Source organism: Eurosta solidaginis, chromosome 4 (genome assembly GCF_040869045.1).
Source record: "Eurosta solidaginis isolate ZX-2024a chromosome 4, ASM4086904v1, whole genome shotgun sequence".
Lineage (NCBI taxonomy): Eukaryota > Metazoa > Arthropoda > Insecta > Diptera > Tephritidae > Eurosta > Eurosta solidaginis.
This window is the reverse complement of record NC_090322.1, coordinates 269,596,203-269,614,955: the sequence shown is the minus strand read 5'-3', so window position 1 is coordinate 269,614,955 and position 18,753 is coordinate 269,596,203. Positions and strand designations below refer to the sequence as shown.

The window sequence follows — 18,753 nt, the reverse complement described above, 5'->3', positions numbered from 1 at the left end:
AAACGGATTGGGACGTCTATCGTCGACTCGGCGAGTGTTGCACCCTCCTTTGCCAACTCATCGGCCTTTCCGTTACCTTCTATCCCTTTATGACAGGGAAACCAGTAAAGATGTATGGTCCGGCCTGAGTGAAGTTTTTCCAATGCTTCTTTGCATTCCAGAACACTTCTTGATGAAGTACTGTCTGAGATTATTGCCTTAATCGCAGCCTGACGATCAATATATAAATGGACGCGACTGTAGCTTAAGCACGCTTCGTCCAGAATTTCTGCTGCTTTTTTCACTCCTATAATTTCCGCTTGAAAAACGCTGCAGTAATCTGGCAGCCTGTAGGTTCTACTTATTTCTCGGTCGACACAGAAAACACCATTAATTTGGAACCATCCGTATACACGTGTATAGCATGTTCTGCCATTTCTGCACCCCGGCACCAACTCCCCGGCTCAATTGTGTCCCCAATATTTCTTTCGAAGCTAAGGCACGGGACCATATATTCCGTTTGTCCGATATTAGATGGCGCTATTCTGCTGTGGCCATAAGGCCTGTACTCAATCTGTCCCGAGGCCTTAAGCCTTGTTGCCGCTTGCTAACGCGATGTTTTTGGCCGTTAGGTCTGCAGGCGGGATGTGTAGAAGGGCATGCAATGCTGCTGTCGGGGTAGTTTTTAAGGCTCCCGTTATGCTAATCATTGATAATCTGCATACCCTCTACAGTTTTTTTGGTATAAGTACTTTTTTGTGTGGCTGTCCACCAAACAAGAACCCCTTAATACAGTATGGGTTTGACAATTGCCGTAAATACCCAATGAGAGAGTTTGGGTGATAGGCCCCACGTGCATCCTAGCTTCCTCTTGCATGCATAGAGTGCCGCGGAGGCTTTCGTCGCTCTCTCTTCCACATGGAGTTTCGACGACGACTTAACATCTAGTATAACTCCTAGATACTTTGTGCTATATTTTTCTTGCAGGATTACCCCTCCAAGCTTAGGCTTAGTTAAATAAAGGACCTTATAATTCCTAGTAAATAATACTAGATTGGTTTTTTAAGCGTTGGCGGTTAACTCGACTCCAGACGCTCAATAAATTGTGACGTATATGCCTGCGTCATAATTTCTGCGACAATTTTCAATAAATACTTCCCAAACTTTTCTTATTGGCGTAAATTTATCATCGCTTATATATCTTAGTCTTTCAGATTTGTCATCAAACCGTAGACAGTGTGTCAAAAATTCGAATCTAGCTTTACTCATTGTAGTAACATGCCTGTTACCGGAAAAAGATGAACCAACAATTCATTTACATTTAGGTGGTTATCTTTAAGTGCAGCTGACAATACTAATAATCCCACAAATGCCTGTATTTCATCTTTTTCAGTTTTTCTCTGAGTGGCAGTGGTTTTTTCATAGTTTGATTGTGTCATCTCGATTTCTACGTTGGTCCATTTTACAATTTCGTCGGATATTTCATCCGTCAAAAATAATTTAAATCATAATAATGGATCAGTTATTCCTTTACTTTGTCGTGTAGGGCCCTGTGGCTTGTGAACAATATTCATAGCTGCCTGTCTGGCTGCAGTTTTAGGCTTTTGAGTACTCCATACATGTTTGTTTTTACCACGGATCACTTTTTTAGTAAACCTGATTATTTTTGAAGAATCTGTTAATTGATTAGTGAATTTTTCACCACTGGATGATCGTCATTATCTAAACCTTCCTCTGCTTGATACTCTAAGTCTGAATCAACGTTATCATCCGAATCAACATGTTCTTCCACTTCTAAAGTATCTTCGTAGTCACTACAATTAGGTTCCTCTATCTCCTCGACTTCTAAAGTATCTTCGTAGTCACTACAATTAGGTTCCTCTATGTCGCTTTCATCACATTCTTCCAAACATTTTTTTATAAATTCTTCAGTCAAGCCTTTTTTGAAACTCATTTTTCATCCTATGATAAATATCGCCCCGTTAATAATTACTTCATCTTCAATATATCTAACACACATATTTCAAAAATTAATGCTAAAAGTTACATTACCACTAATTGGTAGTCGATCGGACGTACAAGAGCTGAATATTTCAAATAAAAACGTTCCTACTGGTGCTATGCGACCATTCGCGACAAGACAACATCGGCTACTGAGCATACACGAGAGTAGCAAGTGTTCAGTAAAGTAAATAAAAAAATAGTTAGCTAAATGCAAGTGATGTTAGTCGATTCGACTAACATTAGTGTTCTAGGGTTAAACACGATACTCATTTTGTCAGAAAAGATAAATATATTTACAGCTGAATTCAGTAAGCCGTCTCTAGTCACTATTAGAGACTAAAGGCTCCATTACTGATACTTAGCACAGACTTGACTTGGCTTGCGAACTGTCACTTACAGTTCTGTTAAATGAACATTGCATGTTACTGATTACTCAAAACTTAACTTGACTTAGAAGTCTGTTGAATTTTGATTTTCTATGTAAGTTATAAGTGACGTTTATATTTTGAGAAGCCATTTGTTTGTTTCCATTTCATTTTGACATTTTGTCATACAAATTGACATTTATTTAAAAATAAATTTCAACGCTGATTATGATGCCAGATTTTATGCGCCAAGTGGAGTATAATCGTGGCTAAGTTGCCAAGTCAAGTCAAGTCTATGCTAAGTATCAGTAATGGGGGCTTAATTGGGGTGAAAATCAATTTTGAGACAGTTTGCCATTCTGTAATCTGTCTCGCGTCTCCAGCCACACAAAAGCAATCACTAATTTGTGAGCTGGGCCGGGACAGATCACAAACGTGAAAATTTCAGAAAAAGTATGAAAATTATTTGCGAAAAGCGCTTTTAAATATATTTTTTTTATTCCTAAAATTAAAAAAAGCATAGAAAAAATTAAAAAACAGAAAATACTTAAAAAAAAACATCGAACTCTAAGTGGCGCCGCTGAGATTCGAACCTACACACTCTGGGATTTTCTATAAAAATTGTGATCGGCGTTTTAGCAAGCTCAGCCACAATACCACCCAAGGTTACGTTGACAAAAGGCAGTGCTATATTATTTGTTAAATGTATGAATAAATTGTCATTTTGGTGAATTTCGTCGATATGGTGAAATGTTTTTGTGACTTTCGTTTACTGAATACCGAAATCATCTCAAGTCACAAAAATTGTCTCTAAAGGAAAATCTCAAATTTAGAGATTTGATATGAGACTGAATTACAGAATTCAGCCGTTATGCCCAAAACTCAAGTACGGTAAGTATAAATAAACATTATAAATGCGTAAATCAACCTCGCGTTCTACAAATTCACGAAAAGGTCGGTCATTGGGTGGGTTATTGTTTGTATTGAGTTAATTTAATTATATTTTTACCGTTTAATATTGAAATTAATAAAAATCAGTCAAAATTTTGCAATGTCATCAAAATTTTCGTGGTTCGAATGATAGCATTCAAAAACCAAATGATTCATATGCTCGAACATGCTATATGCCAAAATGAGCATAAACATAGTGTAACGGATCATATGTATTCTGGGGATTTCTGGTAATTATGCACCTACTGCTAATGTTCGTATCGCTGAACTGTCGATTAAATAACCTAAAAATCTTCAAAATTTCATAAAAATGAAGAAAACGCAAAAAATTACAAACGTATTCCACAAAAAATAAGTCTCTTATTATAACGTATCCAAAACAAGCAATAAAATATACAAAACGTTATTAAATTCACCAACTCAAATATTTTTAGGTTATGGATATGGCGAGAAAACAATTGGTTGGCTATGGAATGGTTATGGCGTTAGCGTTATGGTATGGCACCATTAATTCGCCCTTTAACTCTTTTTTTTATTCGCTTAATGCGGCAGTTACCCACCGACGTGTGCCGTACGTAAGGACGTTTGTCGTACGAAGCACGTTTGACTGAACTCTCAAGCCCGTAGGAATCAATGTGTGCGTCTGTGTACATGTACATAACATATTTGTGTGTGTATTGTTTACAGATAAGCACTGTTGCCATTGACCATTTTGCATGTATGCTTATGGAAACATCAACTTTTTCCAATTAAATTTTTGATATTGTAAAAGGCCGGAATACATATTAAATAAGTATAAATAGATTAAATATTTATTATCAGCACTTTTACATAATTATTTCGAATTATTTTCACAATTTTTCAAACTGTTATTAGGTGTTTTTGCATAAAACTGCAAACGGTCAAAAATTAGCGCACAAAAGTTTACTAGGCAACTCTGTCTAGTGAGAGAGCGATCAGCTGACACGTTCTTACGGAAAAAATCAAAATTGTTTTGATTTCTACGTTCCGGGCTACGTACGTACGGGCGTTGCACGTCGGTGAGTTTTCGTTTACATTGCACACTCATAAGATAGGTCGTGTCAGCTGACACGTTTTTTTTACGTACGTTCGTGAGTAACTGCCGCATAAGTCAACTGTGATGTCGTTGCGCTGAACGAACTGTACTGCCAGCGAGAAAAACTTATTTTTTGACATTTGAATATAACAACAAAGAATGACAACCGGATATACAAAAATCTTAGAAATTGGCAAGGCTGCCCAAACATGTTCTTTTTCTGGCGAGCGCCATTGCTGTCTGTCGCGAAGACAAATTTTCTAGGTTTTAAAGTAAGAAATTTATGAGTAAATTTATATTAAATTTGAAAAATAGTGTTTAATAAATAATCAACAAGTAATTCACTTAAAAACTGTGCACTTACGTAAATGTGATACTGTTCTGCAGTTGGTTTGCTAACCAAGTTTTTGAGGTTAAAATTTCGGTGAAGTGACAAATTTTATTTCATACAAAATCATTTTACATGTATACACGTTGATACATTTTACACCTTTTAAAAATAATTCTATGCAGCTCAAAGTTTAGTTCAAAACTAGAACTGTAAACGCGTCTTCAGTGGCTCATTTAGGCAAGAAATAACTTTGGTTAACAATTCCTCTCAAGGATATTGTCTCAAAAATAAAATAATACCAACATAGTTTCAATATTTGCACGATTGGCGCAGAAGAACGTTTATATGTCCATTACTAAACTCGTACAAGCTAAAATTGTAAGCTAGTGCGGTATTCAAATGGACTACACCAAAATTTAGATTAACTATTCCTCTTAAGGGCGTCGGTTCAAAGATAACCTCCTTAATAAAGTATATAATCAACATTTCCTTACTTTGCGCAGTTGAATTAACAAAACTATGTCCATAACTAAACTCGTACAAGCTGAATACTGAGCTCGTATGGTATTCAAATGGACTACATTAATTTTATGGTTAACTATTCCTCTTAAGGATATCGGCTAGAAGATATAAATCTTAATAAAGTAAAACCAACATTCCAAATGTTTATTTTCCAATTTTAGTTAGCTTTGCAAATATTTGTATAAACTGAATATGTTTTTATTGTAGGATGGAGGATGTTGATGAAAATATTGTTGAGAGTTTCGATGAGCAACCTGTAATCGAAACCGAAGGCGTTGAGACTTTATTAGAGACAAATGTTGTTGCCACCACTGAACTACCTGAAATCAAGCTTTTTGGTCGTTGGTCGTGCGACGATGTGACCGTGAATGATATCTCGTTGCAAGATTACATCTCTGTTAAGGAGAAATTTGCGCGCTATTTGCCACATTCTGCTGGTCGTTATGCTGCAAAGCGTTTCCGCAAAGCACAATGTCCTATTGTGGAACGCTTGACAAATTCTTTGATGATGAAGGGTCGTAACAATGGTAAAAAATTGATGGCCTGCCGTATTGTGAAACACTCCTTTGAGATCATCCACCTGTTGACGGGTGAGAATCCACTGCAGGTAAACACCTAGGATTTTTAATTGTATGTTGGTATGCGTTAAGTATATTGAAATAAGTACGTATACGTCCTATGCTAAACTGTTGTAGGGGAAATAAAATAACTTGCGATCAGGTAGAATGGGACGCAAATCAACAAAGATATTCCAAATATATTGTAAATATTGTTGTATAATATTTATATCCAGGAGTACTTTACAGGTTTCCCCCCTTCATTGAAATTAATGTTTTAATCAGATTAATATTTCAGATTCTTGTTAGCGCCATCATCAACTCTGGACCCCGTGAAGATTCGACACGTATTGGACGTGCTGGTACTGTACGTCGTCAGGCCGTCGATGTTTCGCCTTTGCGTCGTGTCAACCAAGTAAGTTACGTGAGACAGTAATTACTTTATGCAGCGCCTAAAACAATACCTTGAAATAGAATTAAAAACTTTTCCAAGGCAATAACATTAGGCTATATAAAATTGTTCACCATTATACATATATTACACATAAAGGCAAAAAGTATCTAACGCTCTTGTTGTATAAAATAAAGGTACACTATATAATATAATTATTTGTGTCCAGATTATTGCTCAATTTTTGTTTATAAAACTTTGAGTTATGCTTTTGGACTAGAACAAAATTTAAGATTTTGTAGGTGCTTTGCTAAGGAACAATCACGTGTTAAGTTGTTTCAATACAAACTTAAAATAATGTTAATAAATAAGAGCTAAGTAAATGTTTTGTAAATTTGATATACTTGTATTAAACATATCTTCATTTATATTTCTAGGCCATATGGTTGCTGTGCACTGGAGCACGTGAGGCTGCATTCAGAAATATCAAAACCATTGCCGAATGCTTGGCTGACGAACTTATCAACGCCGCTAAAGTAAGTTTTGTTTCGTATACGAATTAATAAAATGTAATTTGCTCAAATATATCGGTAAATTTAATTATCTACGTATAATTAAATTGTCTTTGCTTCGCTTGAGTACAGAGTAACCTTTCTATAATACTTGCGTCTGAATCAGTTTATACGTAGAAATAAATAGAATAAATTTTGAAAGTTACTCAAATACGTCAACTTCGTAAATGTTTTGTTTCCGATGTGACGGAAAGTTGCAATTGTTTTTGGTGTGTAGGTAGGGTTTTGCAAAAAAAAAAAACAATTCGAAAAATATGTGTATTTTTTGTCTGAGAAACGCAGACAAAACAAAACTACAACAATAACGAATAAGTCCATTCTAATGCAGAGCAATGTTAATTTAACCAAATTGTTTTTGTCTCGCTTTTGGACAAGATCAATACACGTATCTATTATCCTTGCATCTAAGTTATCTTTTCAAGATACATACATATTTTCATGCACGAGAAACGTAGATGTACAAATATAAAACAGTAAAATAGTATGTCCCCTCTAATACAAAACAATGTTCAAGTAACCAAATTGTCTTTGCCTCGCTTGGGGACGAGATCAATCGACATTTCTATTATCCTTGCGTCTAAATGTTTTTATCATATTGATGCACGAGAAACGTAGAAATACAAATAAAATTTATTACATATAATAATAAATAGTACACATATTTGTCCATGGAAAATATCGCTATACATATATATATTGATTATGTTTGTTTTATGATTATTTCAGGGTTCCTCCAATTCCTACGCTATCAAGAAAAAGGATGAGTTGGAACGTGTAGCCAAATCCAACCGATAAGCACTCCAATTGTACATTCATTTGTATGCACATTTTTTTACACTTACATAGAATTTTTATTGAATAAAAATGAAATGCTAGAAACTTTAAACAAATTGTTTAATAATGAAGAAAGTCAAATCGAAAGCTCTTGTGTCGCGAGCCACACTCTTGTGACACTACTAAATTTTTTAGTGAAGAAAACTTTCATTGCATATAGTAGTGGTCGTGGAATACTTGATGCACTTAGCTCCATTAACAAACACGCACGAACAGTTCGCGCAAATGTTCGCCAAAAATCAAAATATTTTAATTTTTGGCGAACATTTGCGCGAACTGGCAAACACCACCATACACGACAGAAAAGGTCGCAGAAACATGACATAACGGGAATGTTCGCGGAAATGTTCGTGTCGTGTATTTGGCGCTTAACGAAGGCGAGTCTTATCGACGGATATCACTTCTTTCGCGAGTAGCTAAGGCATTGGAAACCGTTCTGCTCCCTGATTTCACGGCAAATCTTCGCCTAGCCACGCACCAACATGGCTTCCGTAAAATGCACAGACCTACCACCGTGCTCAATGCAACTAACACGCGCCCAAGGCAGTCGGTTCTATGTACCGGAGCGACTCGGGATTTTTCCCGACCAAGGACTGTAATTTCAGTGTGACCCCATATAATTTGTTTCGTCCCTCCCACAAATTGTCATCCTCCCAGCAGCTCCTTGCAGCAGGACTGCTACATATTCTCTTACTCCGGGAAGGTATCGAACCCAATCCGGGTCCGTCTCCTGACCCCGGTCCTGAGAAATGGTTTTGCTGCATTTGCCAGAAAAGAATATTTTTAGGACGGTCATACTCTGTTCAGTGTGTCTCGTGCAAGGGATGGTTGCATCGGACAGGTTGTTCTGGGCTTGATCCCAAAACCCGACGTCCACGTAACTTTTATAAATCTTTTGTGGCTCCTTGCTGCTCACGCCCAAGGGCGTCCCGTAGTCTACGCCTAAGCGCCCCTCCACTACCTTCCAGCAGCCTCGCTGCTCAGCAAGCCACAACAAGGACCCGCTGCTGCTCGCGCCCCACGGCGCCAACAACTCAAACAGCTGATACCACTCATAACTACTACCTCTGGTAGCTGGTAGCAATGCTGAGCATCAGCCCCTGCCCCCGTCTTCTTCTCCCCCCCTCTTTTCTGGCAGCAATCGTGCAGGTCAGGGAAACAGACTCTTAGTCCCTACCTCCGTTTGCACCGTCTGCCAGCACAGAATATATAGGTTTGCGACATCCGCTCAATGCAGCTCCTGCCTTGGGTGGTGCCACTTTCCTAGATGTTCTGGTCTCCGCGACGGCAACCCCTCGACGGGTTTCATCGCGCCATGTTGCCAGGTCGCAAACCCAAATCATCCGGGTACCCCAATGCTTGCCCAAGGGCGCCCAGTCCCAAGGCCACAACAGCAGTTGCGTCCTGGCCTTCCACAACCTAGGCATAGTCACCCGTCACTTACCCCTAGAGTGGCGGCGTCACCCCTCATGCACTTCAGAATTTTGCAGTTAAACTGTAATGGACTAACTGGGAAGATTACGGAGATAGTCGATTTCATGAAGCGGCACAACATCCACATTGCTGCGATTAAAGAGACTAAACTCACAACAAGATCTGCATTGCAGACCTGCTGTTGTTGTTGTTGTTGTTGTAGCAATGCTCGCCCCACCTAACAGCCGCGACCGATCACAAATTGTCATCAATATCCTCTAACGGGAGTCCAAGGAAACTTGCCGTTTCAACAGGGGTGGACCATAAGGAAAGGGGTGTTAGAGGCGTTGGTTCCACATTACAATTAAAGAGATGGTTGGTGTCATGTGGGGACACATTGCAAGCAGGGCATACATTTTGTATGTCGGGGTTGATTCTGGATAGGTAAGAGTTTAACCTGTTACAGTATCCAGAACGAAGTTGAGCAAGAGTGACACGCGTTTCCCTGGGGAGTATGCGTTCCTCTTCTGCGAGTTCTGGATATTTTTCTTCAAGTACTGGATTCACCGGGCAATTCCCGACATAAAGGTCCGACGCCTGTCTATGGAGTTCACCAAGGACCTGCTTGTGTTTTTCCGCTTCATACGGCTGGGTTCTCAGGTGCCGTATTTCCTCAAAATGCTTACGGAGATGACTCCTTAGGCCCCTAGGCGGTGCTGGTTCGTCAATCAGATGTCTGTTGGGATGCCCAGGTTTCTGGGTATTCAACAGAAACTGTTTAGTCAGCATCTCATTTCTCTCCCTGATGGGGAGTATTCTCGCCTCATTATGCAGATGGTGTTCTGGGGACATAAGAAGACAGCCCGTGGCGATTCTGAGAGCAGTATTTTGGCAGGCCTGTAGTTTCTTCCAGTGGGTGGTTTTTAGGCTTGGCGACCATATGGGTGACGCGTAGCACGTAATCGGCTGGCTAATTGCTTTGTATGTGGTCAAGAGCGTTTCTTTATCTTTTCCCCAGGTACTGCCAGCAAGGGATTTGAGGATTTTATTACGGCTCTGAATTCTTGGAACAATTGCGGTTGCGTGCGCACCAAAATGTAGATCCTGATCAAACGTCACACCCAAGATTTTGGGGTGTAGGACAGTCGGTAGCGTAGTGCCATCGACGTGGATGTTCAATATGGTCGACATTTGGGGCGTCCATGTTGTAAATAAGGTCGCGGAAGATTTAGTCGGTGACAATGCCAGGTTTCGCGAGGCGAAAAAACTGGAGAGATCAGGGAGATAGCCGTTTATTTTATTGCATAGCTCATCGATCTTTGGGCCTGGGCCTGTGGCCATTATTGTGCAGTCATCGGCGTAGGAAACGATTGTGACTCCTTCCGGTATAATGTCCACAGGAAGGACCGCGAGAGCGGAAATGGAGGCGGCCTCGCGTTTATTATACACCACTCTGTGCAATATCATATATTTGATCCTGGCATCGACCGCACGGACAATGTCTTAGAACGTCAAGGCCTATCTGTCCGGTCAGGCGATGCAAATCTAGAAATCATCAACATCTACATCCCTCCTGTCACCTGTTGCCCCAGTGGATACCGCCCTAAAATCGAGGCCGTACTCACTGGCAACAATCGCATTATCTTAGGCGATTTCAATGCCCATCACGACCTATGGCATTCAAACTTGCTTGCGGACAGTAGGGGTGAGATGTTGGCGGATCAAATAGAAGAAACGACGTTCTGCACAATAAACGGAGACGCCCTAACACGTATGGTAGGAAGCTGTCATAGCTCGCCAGATATCTCAATCGTGAGCGCAGAACCCTTAAACTGCGTCAACTGGCAGCCGATGGTAACATTGGCATCCGACCACCTGCCCATACTTATTTCGTTCGAGCGTACCGCCGACTTCATCGTCACCGAAAAACGCACTTTCATAAACTTCAAAAAAGGAAAGTGGGAAGAATATAAATCTGCAACAGACAGCAGCTTTGCTGCCCTCCCTATCCCGACTGATGCCCGCCAAGGGGAGCGTGCCTTCCGTAAGGTCATTGAATCCGACTCGGCACATTTCATTCCCGCCGGGAGAATTCCCGAAATCCGGCCCCACTTCCCGGCGGAGACCGCGAGCTTAGCGAGGGAACGCGACCTTATAAGACAGCTTGATCCAGGCGACCCCCAAATAAGGGATATAAACCAACGCATCAGATTGCTTGTGGACGAACACAAGCGGGCGAAATGGGAAGAGCACCTAAGAGGTTGTAACCTCTCTACCGGTGTAGGTAAACTTTGGTCCACCGTAAAGTCCCTATCGAATCCGACTAAGCACAAAGACAAAGTTTCCATCGCCTTTGGCGATAAGGTGCTGTCGGATGCGGAAAAATGCGCGAGCGCTTTCTGCCGGCAATATATAATGCATCCTACGGTCGACAAAGATAGACGGAGAGCCAATAGACACGCACATAAACACAAATTCAGCGCGTCACCAATCACCATCACCGCTAGAGAGGTTGAGGACGCCATTGGTCGCGCTAAACCATCCAAAGCAGTGGGCCCAGACGGCATAGCCATGCCGATGCTTAAAAACCTAGGGAAAGAGGGTTTCAAATATTTAGCGCATGTTTTCAACCTGTCTCTCTCCACATTTGCCATACCCGAGAAATGGAAAATGGCCAAGGTGCTCCCGCTACTAAAGCCTGGAAAACCAGCTAACGTAGGTGAGTCATATCGTCCGATATCTCTCCTATCGCCAGTGGCAAAGACGCTTGAAGCCATTTTGCTCCCTTATTTCCAAGCACATTTGCAGCTAGCCCCTCATCAGCATGGCTTCAGAAAATCTATAGCACTACCTCCGCGCTAAATGTCATTAGCACCCAGATAAATTGCGGTTTGAATCAATACCCCCACCATAGAACAGTACTCGTAGCGCTAGACCTATCAAAAGCCTTTGATACGGTCAACCATGGCTCATTACTGCAAGACCTGGAAGGGTCTACCCTTCCCCCATGTCTTAAAAGGTGGACCGCAAATTATCTGGGTGGTCGGCAGGCATCGGTGCAATTCAGAAACGAAACATCAAAACCAAGGAGAATTAAACAAGGGGTGCCACAGGGTGGTGTCCTATCCCCACTTTTGTTTAATGTCTACATATCTAAGCTACCTTCACCACCGGAAGGAGTCACAATCGTTTCCTACGCCGATGACTGCACAATAATGGCCAAAGGCCCAGGCCCAGAGATCGATGAGCTATGCAATAAAATAAACGGCTATCTCCCTGATCTCTCCAGTTTTTTCGCCGCGCGAAACCTGGCATTGTCACCGACAAAATCTTCCGCGACCTTATTTACAACATGGACGCCCCAAATGTCGACCATATTGAACATCCACGTCGATGGCACTACGCTACCGACTGTCCTACACCCCAAAATCTTGGGTGTGACGTTTGATCAGGATCTACATTTTGTTGCGCACGCAACCGCAATTGTTCCGAGAATTCAGAGCCGTAATAAAATCCTCAAATCCCTTGCTGGCAGTACCTGGGGAAAAGATAAAGAAACGCTCATGACCACATACAAAGCAATTAGCCAGCCGATTACGTGCTACGCGTCACCCATATGGTCGCCAAGCCTAAAAACTACCCACTGGAAGAAACTACAGGCCTGCCAAAATACTGCTCTCAGAATCGCCACGGGCTGTCTTCTTATGTCCCCAGAACACCATCTGCATAATGAGGCGAGAATACTCCCCATCAGGGAGAGAAATGAGATGCTGACCAAACAGTTTCTGTTGAATACCCAGAAACCTGGGCATCCCAACAGACATCTGATTGACGAACCAGCACCGCCTAGGGGCCTAAGGAGTCATCTCCGTAAGCATTTTGAGGAAATACGGCACCTGAGAACCCAGCCGTATGAAGCGAAAAAACACAAGCAGGTCCTTGGTGAACTCCATAGACAGGCGTCGGACCTTTATGTCGGGAATTGCCCGGTGAATCCAGTACTTGAAGAAAAATATCCAGAACTCGCGGAAGAGGAACGCATACTCCCCAGGGAAACGCGTGTCACTCTTGCTCAACTTCGTTCTGGATACTGTAACAGGTTAAACTCTTACCTATCCAGAATCAACCCCGACATACAAAATGTATGCCCCGCTTGCAATATGTCCCCACATGACACCAACCATCTCTTTAATTGTAATGTCGAACCAACGCCTCTAACACCCCTTTCCTTATGGTCCACCCCTGTTGAAACGGCAAGTTTCCTTGGACTCCCGTTAGAGGATATTGATGACAATTTGTGATCGGTCGCGGCTGTTAGGTGGGGCGAGCATTGCTACAACAACAACAACAACAACACGCAGATTAATTACGGATAAAATCAGCCAAAACCCCATCATAGGATGGTGCTCGTGGCACTTGACCTGTCAAAAGCTTTTGACACAGTCAACCACGGCACGCTCCTCCAAGGCAGAAGGCTCACACCTTCCCGCTTGTCTAAAAAAATGGACCGCTTATTAGCTGTGTGGTCGACAGGCGTCGGTTCAATTTAGGAACGAAATTTCTAAACCTAGAAAATTTAAACAGGGGGTTCCACAGGGTGGTGTCCTATCCCCGCTTCTGTTTAATTTTTACATATCAAAACCCTTCCCCACCAGAAGGAGTTACAAATATTTCCTATGCTGACGACTGCGCGATTATGGCTACAGGACCTGACCCTTCAATTGATAAATTATTTTCTAAAATAAACAGCTATCTCCCCGATATTTCCGGTTTCTTCACCTCGCCCAACTTGACATTATCACCGACAAAATCCACGACCACCCTGTTTACGACGTGGAAGGAACAGATGTCGCAAATATTGGACGTACGCGTCGATGGTGTCACACTAAGATCTTAGAGGTAACGTTCGATAATACTCTAACCTTCAAGGCTCATGCTACTGAGATTGTTTCTAAAGTACAATGTCGCTTGCCGGCAGCACATGGGGAAAAGGTAAAGAAACGTTTCTAACCACATACAAAGCAATTGGCCGGCCGTTCATGAGCTACGCGTCACCAGTCTGGTCGCCTGGTCTAAAAAATACACACTGGAAAAGGCTACAGCACTGTCAAAATGCTGCAATCAGAACTGCCACCGGATGTCTCCTTATGACCCCCGAACACCATCTACATAGTGAGGCCAAAGAGCTCAATATAAAAGAGCACAGCGAAATGCTGAACAAACAGTTTTTGCTTAATTGTCACAAACCAGGACATCCTATCGAGCAACTGCTTGATTTAGCACCGCCTCCACGGGGATTAAGGGAGCATCTCCTAAAGCACTATGACGAGATCCGGCACCTGCCAACACAGCCGTTTGATACAGGCAGTGCAGTATCTCACCCTTGCAGAAGAAGAAAGCACACTGCCCCCAGCGGGTTAGGGGGTCAGAATATACCCGCGGTAGGTATGCCTGTCGTAAGAGGCGACTAAAATACCAGATTCAAGGGGCTGTGTAGCGCAACGCTTCAGGTTGCCAGCGCAATATATAGCTTCTCCAAACCCAATTGTCAACCTCACCTATCCGCGGCGAATCCTGTTTCACCAACAGACGAGGCTCTGGCGACCCCAAGCTCCTCAAGGAACTTGGGGGTGGGGAGGGAGGGATGGCCTGAAGGTTTAACGTGGCCACATAAATCGTTCCCAAGATGGTCGGGCTAGCACTTTAATGATGCTGTGTTACCGGAGCGTACCGGATCTTTATCCGGCAAAGGACCATCACATCGATAACACTCCCCAAAGCCTTCGGGGAGCAACCTTATCGCTACAACAACAACAACAAGAAAGCACACTACCAAGGGAGACACGAGTCACCCTGGCCCAACTTCGTTCTGGGTACAGGTTAAACTCTTTCTTGACCAGAATCAACCCCGACATACGTAATGTATGTCCTGCATATGATGTGCCACCGCATGACACCAACCATCTTTTCAATTGAAAATAATGTAATTTTGAACCTACGCTTCTAACACCTATCTCCCTGTGGTTCGCCCCTGATCAAACAGCCAGTTTCCTTGGACTCCCGTTAGAGGTCTTTGATGACAATTTGTGAGTGGTCGTGCCCATTGAATGGGGCGAATCACTCTTAATACAACAATAACAGGTTTTTGCTTTAAAAAAAATTCCTGGTAGAGAATGGGAATACGATTTGAATTAAGTGTATTAGAGATCATTTTACTATCTAAAACTATTTTCGTTAAAATTGCTGATGGGACCTGAGTTTCGTGGCATGTGGGCATCATATAACGTGCTTTAGCGCACCTTCTGTATTAAAGGGGAATTTTTGCGGTCGAGGTTTTAAGAAGCTGGCAGTACTGACTGTCGCGCTCAGTATACAACAATTGCGATTATGAAGCTGTCTTCGAGTAGCATTGTTTACTATATAGTTTGGCAACTTAAACAGAGGTTATGTTGCGAATAGAGTGGAAGGCAGTGGACTAGGCAGTCGAATGTCATAAAATCAAGGAATGGTGTTCAGAGTTTTTTCAAAATTAAAAAAAAAATTGATAAAAGCTTTAATAAAAATAAAACTACTGTTTTAATAACAACAAAAACGCCTTATATATTCTATGTACATAAATTCGTAAAGATTATCTCACTTTAAAATTTGAGTTAAATAATCTAAAGTTTTGTTTTGAAACTGAGTCGAGAACTGTTCGTGTGAATGTGCGAATTTTCACCGATCAGCTGTTAGTTGCGCTACTTGGTAAAATTTACAATGTCGAGTAGTTTTCGTATTTATCATAAAATTTTGTGCATAGTCTTATCCACAATGATTTAGTGCTGAACATGTCCATTGAAGGCGTAACAACAATCCAAAACGAACACAACAATTCTCACATCGCCCATTCGTAAGTAATTACATATGCGCCAGAAGAAAATCAAAAGTTTTAGTAATAACGCATTTTCAGATTTAGAGAACAGAAGCAAATTGAAACATTTTTACGTCGAAATAAGTTGTGGAAAATAATCGAAGGTGCAACGGATCTATTTACAAAAAGGTATCGCCAACACAAGAAACCCGAAGACGCTCTGGGCGCTTTATTGCTGCCGCTTCATTTCGAGTACGCGGATTTCACACAAAATGGTCATCTCGACCTGTTGCATCTGGTTGTGGAGGAGCCTCAACAATTCCTTAACGCTGCCAAATATTGCGTTTATGCGCTAGTTCGAGATCTTATAAAACAATCTGGAAGTTCATCCGATGGTGGCGCTCTAAAGACGATTGACATTGATCAAGTACATCTTCAAGTGCGTTTCATGGGATTGCCTCTACAAGATAATTTACACTTTTCCAACTTTAAAAATTATTGGCTACCAGGACTTTCATGGACGAGGGGAATATTGTCTGCAATTTCTGAAACACAATCTGCCATGTAAGTTTTTTCTTTAATAAATTGTTTAATGTGTCCAAATACATCAGGAGGTGTCAAAAGACACCTGGTTCCAGGGTGTCGAATCCGACAGTGGAAGATACAAGTTTGAAATCTGTCCAGTGGTATTTGCCAGAAAAGTTGACTTTTTTTTATTTTTTTTTTAGAGATATAATTTCTGTGTTAGGGATTCTTAAGATCCTCATAAAACCAGGTTATATTCCGACAGTATTTGCAATTCAAAATAGGTTTTACATGACCCCACGGCAGTAACAAAATCAGTAAAGTTTTTAATATTTATTTTTCCACAGCTAGTACACAATGGTAATACCATAGAGGCCAAAACCACGTGTAGCAGCTAGCGAATTGATATCAATTTTAGTAATTGTTCGTAATTTCAATTGAGATTGGTATTTCAATGGCACCACGCCAGGTTATATTCAATTTCTCGAATTTGTTAATCAATGTTCACAAAAAGTGAATTAAAAATTTTTGCAATCAAAATTGCAGTTTAATGTAGATATGCAAAGAATATTGCATAGATTTTAACACGAGCTGTTTATTCAGCAAAAAATATATATGCAATCTATTGTCTATTATAAGCCGTAACTTGTTCCGTTATAATTCCGAGAATTTTCTTAATTTCCAGTATATGGCCTGTTGCCATGTGCTAAACAATGCCCGACAAATTGCAGTTGAGCCGAGGATGACCCGCACGACCACTCCCACGAAACGACTACAACGGAATGAAGTTGAAGATTTGAATGCGGATGTTGTAATTTTGATGATTTTGCAGTACACACGCATTTTTTCAGAAAACTTTGTGTGAAAATAATTTTGCTTCCAAGCCGGTGTTGGACCGACCAGGGAAGTTTTTTCTAGCATATCTAGCAGATTTACCTTACATCATGACATCTGGAATGTTTCGGCGTATTGCATTGTAACCGTAGAAGCCTGACATCGGCTTATATTGAAATTGCTGCCTTGTCATTGTTAGTAAAATCGGCAGAGGATGCTGAACAAGAATTTCTTGCTAAATTGTTTTCAAAAGGGTCATTCCAGGAGGCATCTGATCAATGCGGCTGCGCCTAGAAGCCGGATAATGGGTCATCTCAGCCTTTATATTGATATCGGTTCGCTTATAAATCTATTCACCCCGCCTCGGCGTTATTAAAAGCGCAGAGAAAAGTTAACACAATGAGTCGCGCATCTTTCTGGCTCAATTTTGACCTGTTCATTATATACTATAAGATAAATGGTAATTAAGTTTTACAATGATCTGTATAGTGCAACTAGTCAATCTCTAGCTTATCGGGGTTCACATCCAGCGTATGCGCCTCACATTAGAAGCCGTCTATTCATCAGTAGATGTAAAAGCAACCCATCTTATAATAATTCCTCTTTGGTTTTGGCCGAATCTGCAGCTATAGCGAGAGAATGTGGCCTTTTAACTAAACCCCCTTGACTCCCGCATAAGGGAGTTAGAAACCAACACAAAAGAGGCAAATAGTGGAATCAGCTCAATAACTGCAGTCTCTAAACAAGGTCAATATATAAATCGTTTTTATAAATTTTTTTTTTATTTGCCGGCTTGAGGTCTGATGTTTTGGAAAATAAAACACAGATGTTTTAAATTTTTTACCAATATATTTCGGTTATGCACAATAACCGTCCTCAGGGTGAACTATAAACAAACAGAATACAAAATAACATATAATTTACATCAACCAATAATTAACAATTATTAACAAACTTCTTAAACATTGAAAACATACATTTTTGACACGTCTTTCCCTTTGTACGTGGAGTTGTTAACTATTTTGGTTTTTTATTAGATGCCTATAGGAAAGCGCGGTGTTTGCTACATCTGTTTTGTAGTTAATTCTTGTGTTAGTTGGTGTGTTTAGTATATGTAGCATTTGCAGTGTGAATCTCTTTCCATATTGTTGTTCTTGTTGAAGTACTATTGTTTTTTCGAAATTCGGGCAGTGCTTTCTCGTTGCACAATGGGTCATAAGTGCGGTTTTTTGGTTATTTATATTTAAATCATTACAATATTTAAAATCTGATTTATGTTGTGCTAATCGAGTCTTTAGTTTAGATTTAGTTGTTCCAACATATACTTTGTTGCATAATTCTTTGTCGTTTCCGTTACACGGGATTTGATAAATAATGTTGCTTTTTTCCATTTGCGGTATTTTCGATTTCGTTTGGTTAAACATACTTTTTAAAGTGCTCATAGGCTTGTGTGCTATTTTAATATCTTCTTTATTATAGATGTCAGATGTTGATAGGCGCTCAGATAATTTAGGTACATAAGTTAACGACTTGAATATTTTCGGGTTTTCCTCTCTACGTTGACTATT

At 40.8% G+C, this 18,753-nt stretch overlaps 1 protein-coding gene and 4 non-coding genes across 8 annotated transcripts; all 5 read left to right on the top strand.

Annotated features, from left to right (window-relative positions):
• Positions 1-4,531: 4,531 nt before the first annotated feature.
• Positions 4,532-7,619, top strand: RpS5a (ribosomal protein S5a). Of its 4 annotated transcripts, none has more exons than XM_067786101.1 (5): positions 4,532-4,628; positions 5,417-5,816; positions 6,065-6,181; positions 6,595-6,693; positions 7,456-7,619. In XM_067786101.1, exons 2-5 carry the CDS (start codon positions 5,418-5,420, stop codon positions 7,522-7,524), a joined length of 684 nt encoding a protein of 227 aa, XP_067642202.1. In that variant the 5' UTR covers positions 4,532-4,628; position 5,417; the 3' UTR covers positions 7,525-7,619. The 4 variants fall into 4 exon arrangements, with proteins under 4 accessions (XP_067642202.1, XP_067642203.1, XP_067642206.1 ...); XM_067786102.1 differs by lacking the exon at positions 4,532-4,628 and adding an exon at positions 4,635-4,768; XM_067786105.1 differs by lacking the exon at positions 4,532-4,628 and adding an exon at positions 4,762-4,780.
• On the top strand, positions 5,026-5,182 carry LOC137251556 (small nucleolar RNA psi18S-1854). The gene has a single exon (XR_010953292.1). It is a non-coding gene; the product is annotated as a small nucleolar RNA psi18S-1854 (small nucleolar RNA).
• On the top strand, positions 5,200-5,353 carry LOC137251555 (small nucleolar RNA psi18S-1854). The gene has a single exon (XR_010953291.1). It is a non-coding gene; the product is annotated as a small nucleolar RNA psi18S-1854 (small nucleolar RNA).
• LOC137251558 (small nucleolar RNA psi28S-1192) lies at positions 7,037-7,194 on the top strand. Its single transcript, XR_010953294.1, has one exon. It is a non-coding gene; the product is annotated as a small nucleolar RNA psi28S-1192 (small nucleolar RNA).
• Positions 7,210-7,354, top strand: LOC137251557 (small nucleolar RNA psi28S-1192). The gene has a single exon (XR_010953293.1). It is a non-coding gene; the product is annotated as a small nucleolar RNA psi28S-1192 (small nucleolar RNA).
• Positions 7,620-18,753: the final 11,134 nt, after the last annotated feature.

Coding starts and splice junctions, on each gene's coding strand:
- RpS5a (XM_067786101.1), top strand. CDS start 5,418: ATGGAGGATGTTGATGAAAATATTGTTGAGAGTTTCGATGAGCAACCT. Junction 6,182..6,594: donor CTTTGCGTCGTGTCAACCAA/GTAAGTTACGTG, acceptor TTATATTTCTAG/GCCATATGGTTGCTGTGCAC. Junction 6,694..7,455: donor AACTTATCAACGCCGCTAAA/GTAAGTTTTGTT, acceptor TGATTATTTCAG/GGTTCCTCCAATTCCTACGC.